Source organism: Schistocerca serialis, chromosome 5 (genome assembly GCF_023864345.2).
Source record: "Schistocerca serialis cubense isolate TAMUIC-IGC-003099 chromosome 5, iqSchSeri2.2, whole genome shotgun sequence".
Lineage (NCBI taxonomy): Eukaryota > Metazoa > Arthropoda > Insecta > Orthoptera > Acrididae > Schistocerca > Schistocerca serialis.
This window is the reverse complement of record NC_064642.1, coordinates 340,918,344-340,934,715: the sequence shown is the minus strand read 5'-3', so window position 1 is coordinate 340,934,715 and position 16,372 is coordinate 340,918,344. Positions and strand designations below refer to the sequence as shown.

The window sequence follows — 16,372 nt, the reverse complement described above, 5'->3', positions numbered from 1 at the left end:
CATAATAATAATAAATACATGAAACATACTTAAGTTACAGGTTTGCTTATACATTTGGAACATTCGTACCTTGTCTGATACAGTCGGCCAGACATTTGTAGGCCTTCTTTTGATTGTGCCATTATCTTGATCTGTTTGACCGAGTTCCACACATTTTATATTACTGAAGGCTTCTTCGATGTCTTTTTTCAAAACCACAGAAAAAGATTACTTTTATTAAAAATGTGTGTTATAATTTGCCATCTATAATTAGTTAAGAATTATCTGCATGATTCAGAAAATTCTTCACACTCTCTGCTGTAACTTAATGAAAACTGCACCTTGCCATATTTAATCACTCAGACTCCAATTGCCACTTGTGACACATGAGGAGAGCAGCAAATTCCTTATTTGGCTTTTTCTATACACTTTCATATTTTATTGTTAAATTCCTTGTGTTTGGCACACTCTCCCATTTTAGTAATGTGAAGTGTGATTTGCACAGTCTATAGTGAAGCTGTAATTTTTTCTTTTTTCTCTTTTTTTTTTTTTTTTGAATGGCCAGCAACACAGCTCAGAAAAGAATCGATCACCGCTGGTGACACACCAGGATAGTAGCAAGTTACCTATTTAGCTTTCTCTGTATGCTTTTGTAGTTGATTCTTAAGTTTGTAGTGCTAAGATGTATAGGGTGTGTGCATTCTGTATGTACATGCAGGAGTTTGCACAGTTTGCAAACAGCTGAAAACGCTTTTCATTGCCATCAGCCATCACCAGCTTGGTGCTTCAGGGTGCAGCAGTGATGAAGAATCTGGTGTGTATCATGGGACAACTCACACCAACTGGCTCCACTGCCAAGGCACTTTGCAGAGTACCTGACGAGGGGACCCATGCTCAGGGCAGGCGCAGTTGTATTACTATGGATTCATTGTAGGTGATACAGACAAGACTGCCTTGTGAAGTGGTTTTGAACAAGTTTTCCAAAACCTGCCTTGAGCACCCAGTTTGACAGAGCACAAAAAAAATGGAAATATTTTACACCTTGTGGTTACCAACAGGCCTCAATAATCGAAAGTGTCAATGTAAAGCCAGGAATAAGTGATTGCGATGTCCTCATACTGACGATGGTTACTAAGGTTAATAAATCCATCAAGAAGGCTAGGAGGGTATTTTTCTAGTAAGGGCAGATAAGCAGTTGCTGGCATCTCACTTTGAGAATGAATGGACATCATTTAGTAAAAATATGATGGACATAGAGGAATTATGGGCAAAGTTCAATCAATTTAAATCATGCTCTGGAGGATAATGTGCTGACAAAGTGTATTAATGACAGGAAAGACACATCATGGTTTAATAAAAAAAAATTCAGAAGCTGCTGACGAAGCAGATACTGTTGTATGCTCAGTTCAAAAAAGAACATGCAAATGACTACAGGCAAAAGTCAGAAGAAATTCGTGCACCTGTGAAAAGACTAAACACAACATGTAAACAATTTCCACCATTATACCTTAGCAAAAGATTTTATCGAGAACCTGACAAAATTCTGGTTTATATGTAAAATCATTAAGTGGGTCGAAGGTTTCTAACCAGTTGCCAATCTTCGACCAGTGTGGTGCAGCAAGAGAAGACAGCAAAAGGAAAGCTGAAGTTTTAAATTTCACATTTAAGAAATAATCCATGCGAGAAGATTGTAAAACATACCATCATTTGATCATCACATAAACTCCCATATGGAGAGCATAGTAATAGGCATCCCTGGTGCAGAAAAACAGTTGAGAGTTGTGAAAACAAATAAGTCACCAGCTCTGAAAGGACTCCCAATTCGGATCTGCAAAGAATACTCAACAGCACTAGACCCTTGCTTACCTTGCATTTATGATAAATCTCTTCCTCAGTGCAGAGTCTCAAACAACTGCAAAAAAAGTGCAGGTGACTCCTGTACATGAGTAGGATAAAAAACTAACCTGTAAAATTACAGACCAACAGCAGTTTGCTCCAGAATTTTGAACATATTCTGAGATCAAATATAACAAATGTCCTTGAGATGGAAAAGCTTCTGTCCACAAAGGAACATGGACTTATGAAGCATCATTCGTGAGAAATTAAGCTTGCTATTTCCCCACATGGCGTCCTGCAAAACATGGATTCCTAGATTTCCAGAATGCATTTGACATGGTGTCCCTCTGCAGGCTGTTAACAAAGGTCAATCAATGTGTGTGGATTAGGTTCCCAGATGTGTGATTGGTTCGAAGACTTCTTCTGTAGCAGAAGCCAGTATGTTGTCCTTGACATCAAGTGGTCATCAGAAAGAAGGGTATCATAAGGTGTGTCCCAGGGACTGCTTTTATTCTCTATATACATAAATGATCTGATGGAGAATGTGGTCAGAAATCTGCAGCTGTTTCCTGATGATGCTGTGGTGTACAGGAAAGTGTTGTTATTGAGCTACTGTAGGAGGGTATTAGATGACTTGCACAACATTTCTAGTTGGTGTGATGAATGGCAGCTTGCTGTAAATGCTGAAAAACGTGATTGAATGGAAAAGAACAGAAGAAAAATCCCTTAATGTTTGAATACAGCACTGGTAGTGTGTTGTGCGACTTACTAATTGTCTAGGCAAGACATCGCAAAGTGATTTGAAATGGAAGGAGCATGTACGGACAGAAGTAGTGGAGGCAAATGATAAATTGTGGTTTATTGTGAGAATTTAAGACCATTGTAGCTCATCCACTAAGGACACAGCACAGAGAATATTAGTGCAATCCTTTCTTGACTACTACTCTAGTGTTGGGATCCCCCAACAGGTCAGATTAGAGAAAGGCATTGAAACAGTTCAGAGGTGAGCTGCTAGATTTGTTCATCTACATCATACTCTACAAACCACCTAATGGTGTGTGGTGGAGGGTACTTTTGTATCATTAACTGAGCCCTCCAATCCTGTCCCAATCACAAACAGCATATAGGAAGAAGGATTGTCAGTATACCTCTGTATTGGCTCTAATTTCCTGAATTTTCTCCTCCTGTTCATTACGTGGGATGTATGTGGGTGAAAGTAATATGTTGACTGACTCAGTGAAAAGTGCTCTCTTAAAATTTTAATAGTAAATCTCACTGTGATGCCCAATGCCTTCTCTTGTAACATCTACCAATGGAGTTTGTTGAGCATCTCCATAATGCCTCTGTGCCGGCTAAACGATCCCATGATGAAACATGCCACTTTTCGTTGCATCTTCTCTATCTCTTCAGCCAGTCCTACCTGGTAGGGATCCTGGATAGATGAACAATACTCAAGAACCATTTCTTTCATGAATGAGTTATTTCCTTAAGATTCTTCCTATGAATCTGCGTCTGGCATCTAATTTTCCCATTATTTGTTTTAAGTGGTCATTCCACTTAAGGTCACTCTGGATAGTTACTCCTAGATATTTTACACAGATACTCTTTCCAGCAGTTTGCCATCAATAGTGTAGCTGTATAGTAGTGGATTTCTTTTCCTATGTATGGGCAATATGTTACATTTAATTATGTTCAGGGTCAACTGCCAGAGCCTGCACCATGGTCTAGAGGTCATTCCGCAAGTCGTAATCTTCTGATGTTACTACTTTGTTACAGAGAACCACATAATCTGTGAGCAGCCTTAAAGAGCATCTGATGCTTTCTACTAGGTCATTTATATATACTGTATGCAGTAGCAGCCCCTATCACACTTCCTTGGGGTACTTCAGAAATTACTTTTACATCTGTTAATTTTGTTCCGTTAAGAGAAATGTGTTGAGTTCTATCCACAAGAATGTCTTGAATTCAGTCACAAACCTGCTCCAATTCTTAACAAGCTTAGATTTTGTTACTAAATGGTAGAGTGGGACAGTGTCAAATGCCTTCCTAAAGTAAAAGAACACAGCATCAACCTGACCACCATTGTCTATGGCACTATGGGTATCATGGAGGAAGAGAGTGAGCTGAGTTTCACAGAATCTCTGTTTGTGAAATCCATGCTGATTTTTATAGAGGAGATTTTCATTCTCCAAAAACATCATAATTGGGTCTCATGGAAGAACAGAGCAAGCTGAGTTTCACAGAATCTCTGTTTGTGAAATCCATGCTAATTTTTATAGAGGAGATTTTCATTCTCCAAAAGCTTCATAATTCTTGAAGATAAAATTTGTTCCATAATTCTACAACAGATTGACAACAACAATATAGATCTTTAATGCTGTGCATCTATCCCACGGCACTTCTTAAAAACTGGAATGACCTGTGTTTCCTTCCAGTCACTAGGAACCTTTCATTGCTCAGGCAATCTACAGTAAATTGCTGCCCGAAGGGAGCAAGCTCTTTCGCATAATCTTTGTAGAATCTTATACATATCTCATCTGGTCCCGACACCTTTCCGCTACTATGCAATTGTAGTTGTTTTTCTATCCCTTAATTGGTTATCTCAATATCTGCCATTTTGACATTCGTACGACGATTGAAAGGGGGACCATGTTATGCTCTTCCGTGGTGGAACTATTTCAGAAGACCAAATTCAGTATTTTGTCCTTCTCTTTGTTATCTTACATTTCTGTGTCAGTATGGTCACTGAGTGAATGAATAGGTGATTCTGACCCACTTGTAGATTGTACATACAACCAAAACCTCTTATGGTTTTAACTAATTTCAGCTGACAAAGTTTTACTTTTGAAATCTTTGAACACTTCTCTCACTGCCATTCTTACACTCATTTTTGCTTTGTTCAGCTTTTGTTTGATAGCTTGGTGTTTACTTCTCTTGATTCTGAGACGAAGTTCTCTTTGTTTATGCAGCAGTTTCCTAACACTGCTAATAAACGATGGTGGTCTTTCCCACCCCTTAAGACCCAACTTAGAACATATTTTCTTGCTGGTAGGTTTAATCAACACACAAGTATCCTGGAGAAGCTTCATGAACTAAAATCGGCATCACTGAAGGGAAGACTACACTCTTTACATGAAACACTACTGAGAAAATTTACAGGAACAGCATTTGAAGGTGGCTGCAGAACGATTCTACCATCGCTGGTGCATGTTTTGCATATGGAACATGATAAGAGAAATAAGGGCTTGCAAGAAAGCACATAGACATTCATTTTTTCCTGGGCCTCTTTGCGAGTGGAACAGAAAAGGAAATGACTAGCAGCGGTACGAAGCACACTCCACCATGCGCCATATGGTGGCTTGCAGAGTATGTATGTAAATGTAAATGTGGGTGTATTTCAAGTGGCCTGTCTTCACTGCCTTGCCCTTGATAGAAACCTATGTGGCTGTTAAGAAATAGTGTCATAAGCCCACTAACATTACAAACCCATTTTGAATCATATGTTCAGTGACTTACAGCTCTGTCATTATCAACATGTGCCATCTCTGTTGCAGCATAATTATTTCATATGTAAATTTTACCTGTTAGCTCCTACTACTAATCTTTGCTTACTTTAGTTTATAGGAAGTGTAAGCAATCTGTGACCACAGTAATACATTCATATTTACATTGTTGTTCACCTATGAAATCAAAACATTCATGTAACTTGGAGCACTGCTCTAAATTTTTCTTTAGCTACCATACAGTGCCACAGATTTCTGAAAAAAGTGCCGCAAATTAATTTATAAATATGGCTACATGGTGAACACGTACAGATGTGACTTAGTACGAGGATTGCCCAGTAAATAATGCCCCATATTTTTTTTCTCCGAAATAAAAAATATTAGAAATGTGACACTTTAGGTGCGAGTTATTTGAAGTTTCCCGCGTGTGTACGCAAAGTTTAAATTTCCTCCGACAAAGAGCGGTGGTGTAGGAATGTTCTAAAATGGCGTCTGCAAGTGACATCCGTCAGAAACAACGTGCAGTGATTGAATTTCTTGTAGCAGAGGAAGAAACCGTGGGCAATATTCATAAACGCTTGTGCAACGTCTACGGAACATCTGCAGTCGATAGGAGTACTGTTGGTCGCTGGGCACAGAGGGTGAAAGCATCAGAGGGCGGTGCTGCGGAGCTCCGAGATTTGCCGCAGTCGGGAAGGCCTCCCACGGCTGTCACGCCTGACATGTTGCAGCGGGCTGATGTTCTCATTCGACGGGATCGACGCATTACGACTCGACAATTGGCACTGGAGTTGTCAGTAAGCAAAGGAAGTGTGGATGTGATTATCAATCAGCTTGGATACTCAAAAGTGTGTGCAAGATGGGTTCCTCGGTGTCTTACTGTCGATCACAAATCCCAAAGAAAAGACATTTCTTTCGATTTGTTGCGACGCTTTCACGTTGACGGGGAGGCCTTTTTGTCACGGATTGTGACAGGTGATGAAACTTGGGTGCATCATTTTGAGCCCGAAACAAAAAGACAATCGATGGAATGGCGTCATGCTTATTCTCCACAGAAGAAAAAATTCAAAACAGTTCCTTTAGCCGGAAAAGTCATGATGACTGTGTTTTGGGATTGCGAGGGCGTAATTCTCATTGATGTGATGCCAAAAGGCAGTACCATTAATTCAGAGGCTTATGTCAAAACATTAGACAAACTTAAGCAGCGCTTCCGGCGCCTTGGGCGTCATGTTAACCCACAGGATGTTTTGATTCAGCATGATAACGCTCGTCCTCACACAAGTTTGAGGACTTGTGAACACATCGCGAAACTGGGTTGGATAGTGTTACCCCATCCACCCTACAGCCCCGATTTGGCTCCTTCAGACTTTCACTTGTTTGGGCCAATGAAGAATTTCATTCGTGGAAGACGTTTTGCCGATGACGAAGAAGTGATTCACGAAGTGACAACCTGGCTCCGTAGGCAGAGTAAAGATTTTTACCGGCAGGGAATACACGCTCTTGTGTCTCGCTGGAAAAAGGCCGTCGAACTTGAAGGAGATTATGTGGAAAAATAAAGCAAGTAGACAAAACATCAGTCTTTCACATATGTAAATTTGATTGTTGTGGAATAAATACTTCTGGAGAAAAAAAATATGGGGCATTATTTACTGGGCAACCCTCGTAGTTCCACCCCCATGGAAATTCTTTATGATTAGTTGCCAAGGAGAAACATTTTCAGTTTGTTTTCAAATTTTACTTTATACCAGTGTTGAATATGTCACTTCCCACTGAAACTGTTGAAAATCCCAATGGCTCCCCTGCCTCACTAAGTTTCAGGGGCTGTTTTTAATGACTTAACTTCTAAATCCTTTTGTCTGCACTTGAAACTCATACAGACACTGTTAAAGGAATACTGAGGGTTTTTGTGTTACGATTAGGAAACTCATTTTCCAAATTGTTTCAGTAGCTACAAAGCAGTACACATTAATGAGCTGCATTTTTTGTTATGCAATGTGTTGCATTCTGCTTAACGCAGGATGAAATCAAAATCAAAATTTATGCATTCTAGTAGTGATAGGCCATACCCGAATGCTTTGATCAGTGTTTCTCATTGTTCAGTGGGACCACATGTGCTTTTCTTTTCTGTGGCCACAAAAGAAAAGCTTTTATATTACGTTGGTCAGGAGGCAAAAACTGCCAATGTAAACTGATAGAAAAACAAATTTGTTGCTAATTTCTGGATTTTCAAAACATGGAAACCCCCCCCCCCCCCCCCCCACCACCAAAATAGTAGATCTTCAGGGGTTAGCCTCCTTCAGACCTATGAAGCTGGTGCATGATCCTGGTTCTTGAGCATTGTATATGCAGTGCCCATTCATTCTGCAATACAACAATCTTTTCATTTTCTTTATTACTGGACAATTAACTGTCAAATATGGTAAGCATGGGTGCATACTGCACCTCCCTGCATTAAAAGCCCATATTGAGCAAAGATTGCTGAGATATTGATGTAGAGATGAATCTGACTGCATCTGGTTTATTTGGAAAGAGGTATGTTGCGACGTAGCATATCAGATGGTTTCCATGTACCACCACAGTCAATATATACCACATTTATCAGTGACACATGTTGCTGAACAGTTTCCATGAATGTTATTCACAATGATGCTATGAACTGCAAAGCTGCTTTTATAATTCACAACTCACATAAAGTGCTACTTGTGCCTGTAACAACTGTCAGTGAAATGCACCCAGGCAGGATATCAAATACTTGAAAATTACTTCTCTGTTGCAAATAGTATGTTTGAGAGGTGGGGGGCAGTGTTGTATGTCTTGCAGCACTTTCTCACATGTTCGAAGGAGACAAGCTCACGCAAGGATACACTACACAGATATTATAGGGATGGCATTGCTTGTAACTGAGTTTTAATATAACAAAACACTTTAAAGATGAAAAAATAAGGTTTACATTAAACTGTATTCACTCCAGCAATGCAGTGCTCTGAGTAACAAGAGTATGAGTGCTTTTTATGTTATTATTGATATTCTGCACCTCATTTTCCCAACTTTAGTTGGACTGAGAACTCTAAACGTGTTGTGTTGCAATTAAAATGCAGGAAAGAAAGCCAGCTTTTGCACTAATCACTAATATTAATTACTTGGAACTTAACTTTGGCATTTAAAACAAAACAAAAATTACGTCAGGTGATTCTTCTCTTTGGTTTTTAGCCTTCACACCCATCACAGTGGGTGGTGTGTTATATGGTTTGTGTGCATGTTCATCTGTGTAAATTTTTGCCTTGTGCCACTGAAGATGATTGCTTCACATAAATGAATTTGGGCTAGTAAAATCAGGAACAGAAAGCAACATTTATTTATTACCAATTCCAGAGATAATAATGCAGTTCTACAAATTCAAAACATTTCACTCCACAGTCTTCTTCCCAATCTACGAATGCAAGTTTCAAGGAAACGCTGTTCTCAACTTGAAGGTTTTCATGAACATTGCACTTCTTTATTAAGCAAGTTCCTTTTTTTTTTTTTTTTTTTTTTGACACTGCCTTTCTCCAACATTTTAAGTTATATACTCAGCCAGTTATAAGAGAACTCTGAACCATGGTGCAACTAGGCATTTGTTACATACAAAAATCACTGTCAGGTGTGAAAAATATAACAAGTGGCAGAAAAAAAATACTATGACTGACTAAGATCTGATTCCAAACTTTCAGATTTGCAGTCAGACACTTGTCCACATAGCCACTGAGCAATGCATTATGCTGTTACATTCTTGCAGTGGTAAAAATGAATTGTATAGAATAATTCACTCTATGAGCATTAACGACGACAGTGGCTATATTAGCTATTTTATGGTATTTTGCATCACTATACAACTGTTCCTCTCCCATCTATACAGCTGTTCTTCTCCCAATCATTGAAGTTCTCAATAATGACATTCTTTTAAAAAATGGGAATATAAAACACTCAAAGAAAAGCAAGGCAAAACAAAGCTGCAGCCATAATTTTTACTTTGCAATAGAATTTTCTATACCTGAAAAAACTGCTCATTGTTGTGGAGCTATTTTTTCCCTTTTTACTGAAGTTTTGTGGAGAGAAGGGGATGACAAAGTATTTGGAACTATTTGTTTATCTTGATACTCAGTTCAACTCCACAAAAGATGAAATGTAATCTATAGGAGAACTAAAATGCAAAATGTAGTTCAATAGCTTTCTGATAAAGTCACTGCAACAAACTATTTAGAACTTGACATCACTTACACTGCACAATGTTAGTTGTAGGTACTTATAACTGATGCCTTTCTGTACACTAAAGGGATAGTGGTTTTAATGCTGTCCATAATGTGGATAAAAATGTCTGTCCATTCCAGTGCCCTAGAGCCAGCCAATGCCAGGTTGGGATTTGTACGGTACTTCCCCACTTTTGCAGAGAACCATACCCATATATAGGCTATTACTAAATTGTAGTTCTCTCTTCAAAAGACATTTTAAAGCTGCACCCAGGGAGAAATCTGTGTACACCTTCTGCCTGTGTCTTGTATATATCACATTGTAAAATATTATGTCTGTGTTTTCCAAGTTTTTATGCATCATGTAACTGAGGCAGAACCTGGGAACTAGCCCAGTATTTATGTAAGTGGGTGCAGGAAACAAAACATGCAGGCTGGCCAGAACACCAGCATGCACTTGACGTGGTACTAGTGTTGGACTATCAACAAATTAGCAATAACATTTCTGTTCTTACCTGCTGGAACGTTGACTGCCTGGCTTCAGTTTTGCTGGGCTCTTTGGCATGCTGAGAGGTAAAGCTGAACTGAAATAGGTTTCCTGAATGACTTCACGGAGCTTTTTTACCCATGTCTGTTTCACATCAAGTGAAGAGGCCTGAAAAAAAGAAATTAAAACACAACACAAAATTTATTTTGATTTATAATGCATTTATTTTCTTATGGTGAAAAAATTACAATATGATAAGCAATAAGAAGTAAAATAGAAATTTAATACTTTTCTTTCCCAATGAAGTACTTGGAAGAGTCTACAAGCTTTTATTCCACAAAATTTCAAATTAGATATGTTCCAGTCATCCGATACATATCTTAACTTAAAAATGTCACAAAAATTTCTAGTTTAGTTTAACCTAATTTGCTCATTTAGTGGTTGTACTTGACATGTGATGTTTCTGGCACAAATTTTAAAAAATCTACATTCTGAACATAATTTATGTTACAGTAGATGGCACTTGAAAATAACACACTTCTTAGATGCATACAGCTGATAATAAAATGACTGATACTGTTAACTCTTAAATTAAAAGATAAAAAGTGTGATGAGTTCATCGTTCTGAGGTAGACAATTTGATCAGCACTGAATACAAATTGTCTTCATAGTAGCATCAGCCAATAATCTGTGTGTTTTCTGATACCACTAAACTGTGTTGAGGTAATTCTTAGCTCCAGTAGCAGAGGTCTGGAAAGATGTATATATCCACAAATTTCCACAGTAACAAGTACTCTGTGGATAAAGGTCAGTGCTAATGCAGAAATCTATGGCTATGTCTGTTGATATCCACAGTAATAATTATTTCTAGTTAAAAGTTAAAGAGAGCTGTTACTATTACAATTTTCACCTATTAGCATTACATACAATCAATAAGTGTAATCTTTTAAGGTGCTACTACTTCCCTTTTTCGAAAGTGTGGCACTTTAGCATCTTAAGTGCATACTGCCCTGGAAAGATTATATGTATTGTTGACATTTGCAAGAGCTAAACGTAATACACACAATGAATCCTAGTTTTTTTGCAAGTTTTAGATTCTTAACATGTTTCCATCAAACCAGCAGATTTCTTATGTCTGAGTCATTCCTGTTGTGCCTGCAGTAAATGATACCATTTATGTAATTAGCAAAAGCTACCACACAGCTACCCAAAGGCTCTGTTAGGATTCTCCATCCTCTGGAATATTCTCTTCATAGTCTGACTCCAGTTTGTGTACTATATATGACACAAATAATGTTTACTGTAAAATGAACATTCCTATAAACATTTACAGGCGCACAATGCAATGTTTAGTGTTCTGAGAAGTGTATCATATTGACATGATTCAACATTACAGTTAATCAATGCATATTTGGTAAATGAACTATATGACTAACTTTAAATAGTATGCAGTATCGGATGACAGCTTCTAACATTACTTCATTTGACTTCCCAATGTTGTACAAATGTTCTGCAGAACATTTCATAACTTCCATTTCATAAGTTAGGAAATAAAGTTGTAATTAATGGACCACATCAAGAATATGAGAGGCTACATTGTACTAGAATGTCATCTTCATTGGCCCTTACATTCTTAGTCAACGGAATGTAAATTACAAGGTTCAACTTCAGAAGCCTTTTTTGTATCTTCTAAGTCGTTTGGCCAATGCTTGTAATTTCTGCTTCTTTTCATCTAATTGCTCTGTCACTTCTTGTTGTGAGATTTTACCTAACCTTTTTCGTTTTTTTTCTGACATTTCATTTCTTATAAATTGTGTTAGCTGTCCGATGTCTTTTCTCAGTTATTCTATTCTGATCCGTAGCCTGTGTTGCCATGCTGGTTTTGTGGGTTTCTTCTGTGTGTTGGTTGGTTCTGATCTCTGCCTAGTGTGTATATTTAGTGTAGTGAGTGCTCCTATATAAACCAGTAGTTGTAACTCTTCCATAGTTGTGTTTTCATTTATTTTGTTGTGTATGATTGTGTTGATAGTTTTTATTGTTGTTTCGACTTGTGGGTTATTTGGCGGTCTATGCAAGAATGGTCTAATGTCTGTATTTGTGTCTTTGTATTCTATATATGTCAGCTGAAATTTTTCTTCTATATCTAACATGTGTGTCACTTTGTGTTCTATTCGTGCTTGTTCTGGTGGCTGTCTTAAGATTTCGTTTTCCTCTCACTGTTTAATTGATGCGTGTTGTTCTTTATTATTATTATTATTATTATTATTATTATTATTATTGTCTTCACTTTCTCAGACGTTAAGTCCGGTTAAAAATGGAGTGACGCGGACCTTGATCAAGCGTCACTTCCTTTTAACTGTACGGTATGTGTTATATTGCATTTAGGAACTTTCGGGTAATTGAACATGTATCAATAATTACGGATTTCTGTAGCTGTATATATATGTTTGGATGTAGCTGTATTGCATTGATGTACTGGTGGATATTGTGTGGTATGACTCCTGTAGTTGATAGTATAATTGGTATGATGTCAACTTTATCCTGATGCCACATGTCTTTGACTTCCTCAGCCAGTTGGATGTATTTTTCAATTTTTTCTCCTGTTTTCTTTTGTATATTTGTTGTATTGGGTATGGATATTTCGATTAGTTGTGTTAATTTCTTCTTTTTATTGGTGAGTATGATGTCAGGTTTGTTATGTGGCGTTGTTTTATCTGTTATAATTGTTCTGTTCCAGTATAATTTGTATTCATCATTCTCCAGTACATTTTGTGGTGTATACTTGTATGTAGGAATGTGTTGTTTTAAAAGTTTATGTTGTAAGGCAAGCTGTTGATGTATTATTTTTGTGACATTGTCATGTCTTCTGGGGTATTCTGTATTTGCTAGTATTGTACATCCGCTCGTGATGTGATCTACTGTTTCTATTTGTTGTTTACAAAGTCTGCATTTATCCGTTGTGGTATTGGGATCTTTAATAATATGCTTGCTGTAATACCTGGTGTTTATTGTTTGATCCTGTATTGCAATCATGAATCCTTCTGTCTCACTGTATATATTGCCTTTTCTTAGCCATGTGTTGGATGCGTCTTGATCGATGTGTGGCTGTGTTAGATGATACGGGTGCTTGCCATGTAGTGTTTTCTTTTTCCAATTTACTTTCTTCATGTCTGTTGATGTTATGTGATCTAAAGGGTTGTAGAAGTGGTTATGAAATTGCAGTGGTGTAGCCGATGTATTTATATGAGTGATTGCCTTGTGTATTTTGCTAGTTTCTGCTCATTCTAGAAAGAATTTTCTTAAATTGTCTACCTGTCCATAATGTAGGTTTTTTATGTCGATAAATCCCCTTCCTCCTTCCTTTCTGCTTAATGTGAATCTTTCTGTTGCTGAATGTATGTGATGTATTCTATATTTGTGGCATTGTGATCGTGTAAGTGTATTGAGTGCTTCTAGGTCTGTGTTACTCCATTTCACTACTCCAAATGAGTAGGTCAATATTGGTATGGCATAGGTATTTATAGCTTTTGTCTTGTTTCTTGCTGTCAATTCTGTTTTCAGTATTTTTGTTAGTCTTTGTCTATATTTTTCTTTTAGTTCTTCTTTGATATTTGTATTATCTATTCCTATTTTTTGTCTGTATCCTAGATATTTATAGGCATCCGTTTTTTCCATCGCTTCTATGCAGTCGCTGCGGTTATCCAATATGTAATCTTCTTGTTTAGTATGTTTTCCCTTGACTATGCTATTTTTCTTACATTTGTCTGTTCCAAAAGCCATACTTATATCATTGCTGAATCCTTCTGTTATCTTTAGTAATTGGTTGAGTTGTTGATTTGTTGCTGCCAGTAGTTTTAGATCATCCATGTATAGCAAATGTGTGATTTTGTGTGGGTATGTTCCAGTAATATTGTATCCATAATTTGTATTATTTAGCATGTTGGATAGTGGGTTCAGAGCAAGGCAGAACCAGAAAGGACTTAATGAGTCTCCTTGGTATATTCCACGCTTAATCTGTATTGGCTGTGATGTGATATTATTTGAATTTGTTTGGATATTAAGTGTGGTTTTCCAATTTTTCATTACTATGTTTAGGAACTGTATCAATTTAGGATCTACTTTGTATATTTCCAATATTTGTAGTAACCATGAGTGGGGTACACTATCAAAAGCTTTTTGGTAATCAATGTATGCGTAGTGTAGTGACCTTTGTTTAGTTTTAGCTTGATATGTCACCTCTGCATCTATTATCAGTTGCTCTTTACATCCTCGTGCTCCTTTGCAACAGCCTTTTTGTTCTTCATTTATAATTTTGTTCTGTGTTGTATGTGTCATTAATTTCTGTTTAATGACTGAAGTTAATATTTTGTATATTGTTGGTAGGCATGTTATGGGGCGATATTTAGCTGGGTTCGCTGTGTCTGCTTGATCTTTAGGTTTCAGATATGTTATTCTGTGTGTAAGTGTATCAGGGAATGTGTATGGGTCTGCAATGTAACTGTTAAATAATTTAGTTAGATGTGAATGTGTTGAGGTGAACTTCTTTAACCAGAAATTTGCTATTTTGTCATTTCCAGGGACTTTCCAATTGTGAGTAGAATTAATTGCTTGGGTGACTTCATGTTGCAAAATTATCACTTCAGGCATTTGTGGTATCATCTTGTATGTGTCTGTTTCTGCTTGTATCCACCGTGCATGCCTGTTATGTTGTACCGGGTTTGACCATATGTTGCTCCAGAAGTGTTCCATGTCTGTTATGTTTGGTGGATTGTTTATTTTAATGTGTGTGTTATCTATTGTCTGGTAAAATTTCTTTTGGTTTGTGTTGAATGTTTGGTTTTGTTTCCTTCTATTTTCACTTTTTTTGTATCTTCTGAGTCGTTTGGCTAATGCTTGTAATTTCTGCTTTTTTTCATCTAATTGCTCTGTCGCTTCTTGTTGTGAGATTTTACCTAACTTTTTTCATTTTTTTCCCGAGATTTCATTTCTTATAAATTGTGTTAGCTGTCCGATGTCTTTTCTCAGTTATTCTATTTTGATCTGTAGCCTGTGTTGCCATGCTGGTTTTGTGGGTTTCTTCTGTGTGTTGGTTGGTTCTGATCTCTGCCTAGTGTGTATATTTAGTGTAGTGAGTGCTCCTATATAAACCAGTAGTTGTAACTCTTCCATAGTTGTGTTTTCATTATTATTATTATTATTATTATTATTATTATTATTATTATCAGTATTACTATTATTGATACCATCATATATCATTTCAGAACATACATGTACACAATGATTTCACAGAATTACGGAACACACACTTACATTATAAATTTGTAAGTATGTAATCTGATGAAGACTTTTGAAGAGGTTGAAACTGGTGATCTGTTTGATCCAAAACAACAAAGATACAATTAATGAATTTAATTTTCTAGAGAGAGAGAGAGAGGGAGGGGGGGGGGGGGGGGGTAAGGGTTGCTGTGGATCAAAAAGTGAAGGACTTCCAACACCTTCACAATGCTGTCTGATTCAATTTCATATTATTTAACTATCTCATTACACCTATCTAACTCTTGTTTGCATTTCATTTAGTTATTTCTTACCTTTAGTACTATCCTGTAATCTGATATTGGTGCCCTTCCAGTCCACACAGCAAATTTACACTCATCACCTTCAATGTGTTCTGTTACTCCAAGTTCAGATGTCTACAATTACCAAAATACAGAGTCATTAGTATTTTTCACAATAATATATGTAACTTTGAAATTTCACATTTTATTAAGCATAAACAAAACTGACCCATCACTTCAGTAGTAACAGTTAGAAAACACACAAGACAGTTTAATACTTCATGTATTCCTCAAAGTATAAAGAGCCAGAGAGAGGCTACTAAAGATACATGCACTCTACACTTTATATAACTAATATGCAATGTATAAAAAAAGCATGGCCATCATGTTTGGGAGACCATTCATTGGAATTATGATGGTCAATGCAAAAATGTAATCCACAATGAGAGAAATTATTTAATGCTGAGAGTGCATAAAATTTTGAGAAGACTACAGGATAGTGCAGTAAATAAGCAATTACATACTTCTTTATAAGGTACAATACATGAATCAGTAAAGTTATCAACAAAAATAAAATTAAGATGAAGTACCAAAATACAAAATTCAGTATCTAAGTGCTACCTAAATGTAGTTTGAAAATTTGTTGGGAATTGAGCATGTTTGCGAGGAAAGAGAAAGGAAAATGATAAACTCATAGCACCTTCTTAGTATCAAAATAAAAAAAGAAAATCAGTAAATTTAGCTGCGGATATTTATACTGTTAAGAAAATTGGTAAACTGAACATG

The 16,372-nt window shown here is 36.9% G+C and overlaps 1 protein-coding gene across 1 annotated transcript in view; it reads right to left on the bottom strand.

The window, feature by feature from the left end:
- Nucleotides 1-16,372, bottom strand: part of LOC126480962 (kalirin) — a 1,643,174-nt gene that overhangs the window by 765,954 nt on the left and 860,848 nt on the right. The window contains exons 28-29 of the mRNA XM_050104391.1: nt 15,620-15,721; nt 10,060-10,199 (exon numbers count right to left, since the gene is read on the bottom strand). Of these exons, the coding sequence (XP_049960348.1) occupies nt 10,060-10,199; nt 15,620-15,721 (242 nt within the window). The remainder of the gene's footprint in view (nt 1-10,059; nt 10,200-15,619; nt 15,722-16,372) is intronic.